The 1,174-nt window shown below is 39.7% G+C and overlaps 1 protein-coding gene across 1 annotated transcript in view; it reads right to left on the reverse strand.

Moving 5' to 3' along the window:
• LOC107568710 (parathyroid hormone-related protein-like) overlaps positions 1 to 1,174 on the reverse strand; it is a 9,581-nt gene that overhangs the window by 1,186 nt on the left and 7,221 nt on the right. Inside the window, exon 3 of the mRNA XM_016254686.1 lies at positions 153 to 639. Coding sequence (XP_016110172.1) covers positions 176 to 639 — 464 coding nt within the window. The 3' untranslated portion in view covers positions 153 to 175. The remainder of the gene's footprint in view (positions 1 to 152; positions 640 to 1,174) is intronic.

Below are 1,174 nucleotides of genomic sequence, written 5' to 3' on the forward strand. Positions count from 1 at the left end.
CACACTCACACTCACACACACACTCACACACACACACACACACACACACACACTGTTTTAAAATGTTTTAAGACAAAAGTGAGTTTTAATTTTCTAAATGCTAGCTTAGTTTTGTTAGTGTTTGAAATGCTGAGTAGTTTGAAAGGATTTACCGTTGTCAAAGACTGACAGTGTTTTAGTGCTGGATACCGCTGGTGAACTCCTGCAGCGATCGAGCCCTCCTCTTCCTCTTCTCCCCCTCCCTCCTCTTCCCCGCGCGGCCTTTCTTCTTCCTCTTGCCGATGGCCTTCAGCGTGCTCTCCTTGTACGTCTGGGACTTGTTGGTTTCCTGCGGGAGGTTGGTTCCCTCCTCATCCTCCAGACGGAAGCTGATCGGCAGGTTCTTGGTGCCTCCAGCGGGTTTAGGGTGGGCGGTTCCAGTTCCTATGGACACACCCACTCCCATCGGCATGGCAACCGTGAGGCCGCCGCCCCCTCCGCTGCTGGCCATGCCTCCTCTGGGCTGCGGGACGTCCCGGATCTCGGCCGTGTGAACTTCATGCAGCAGCTCCTGCAGCCACATGCGCCTCTTGAAGTCCTGCAGCGTCCGGCCCTTATCGTGCATCAGCTGAGCGTGAGTCACTGAACGCCTCCTGAAACAGACAAGAGTGATCAGATGTCAGAACTGGCCTCCGTCGCATTTATATTCATGCATCTGACAACTCAAAAACACCGCTTCATTCAAATGAAAACATAAATCTATACAATAAAAACTACTTTTTTACAACCCAATCTATTCGCAATTAAATATCCTAAATACTTGTCAGAAAACAGAAGTAAAATGGATTGCAAACTGTGTTTTTATTATTTTATTTTAATTCTCCCACAAAATAAACAACCTGCCAAAAGAAATCAATGCAATAACAGCAGCACACAAAACTAACACACAAGCAAACAATAATATAGAATATAGAATAATAACATTCAATTCCAGTTCACTTAAAAAAAATAAAATAATAAATAATAATATATATATATATATATATATATATAAAGAATATACAATAAAAATAAAATAATAAATATAATAAAATATAATAATAAAAAATAATATTTATATACACACATTAATAATAATAATAATAAATTCCAGTTCACCTAAAATTATATATATATATATATATAAATAAATATT

This window comes from Sinocyclocheilus grahami, unplaced genomic scaffold (assembly GCF_001515645.1).
Source record: "Sinocyclocheilus grahami isolate Dianchi unplaced genomic scaffold, SAMN03320097.WGS_v1.1 scaffold1275.1, whole genome shotgun sequence".
NCBI classification, from domain to species: domain Eukaryota; kingdom Metazoa; phylum Chordata; class Actinopteri; order Cypriniformes; family Cyprinidae; genus Sinocyclocheilus; species Sinocyclocheilus grahami.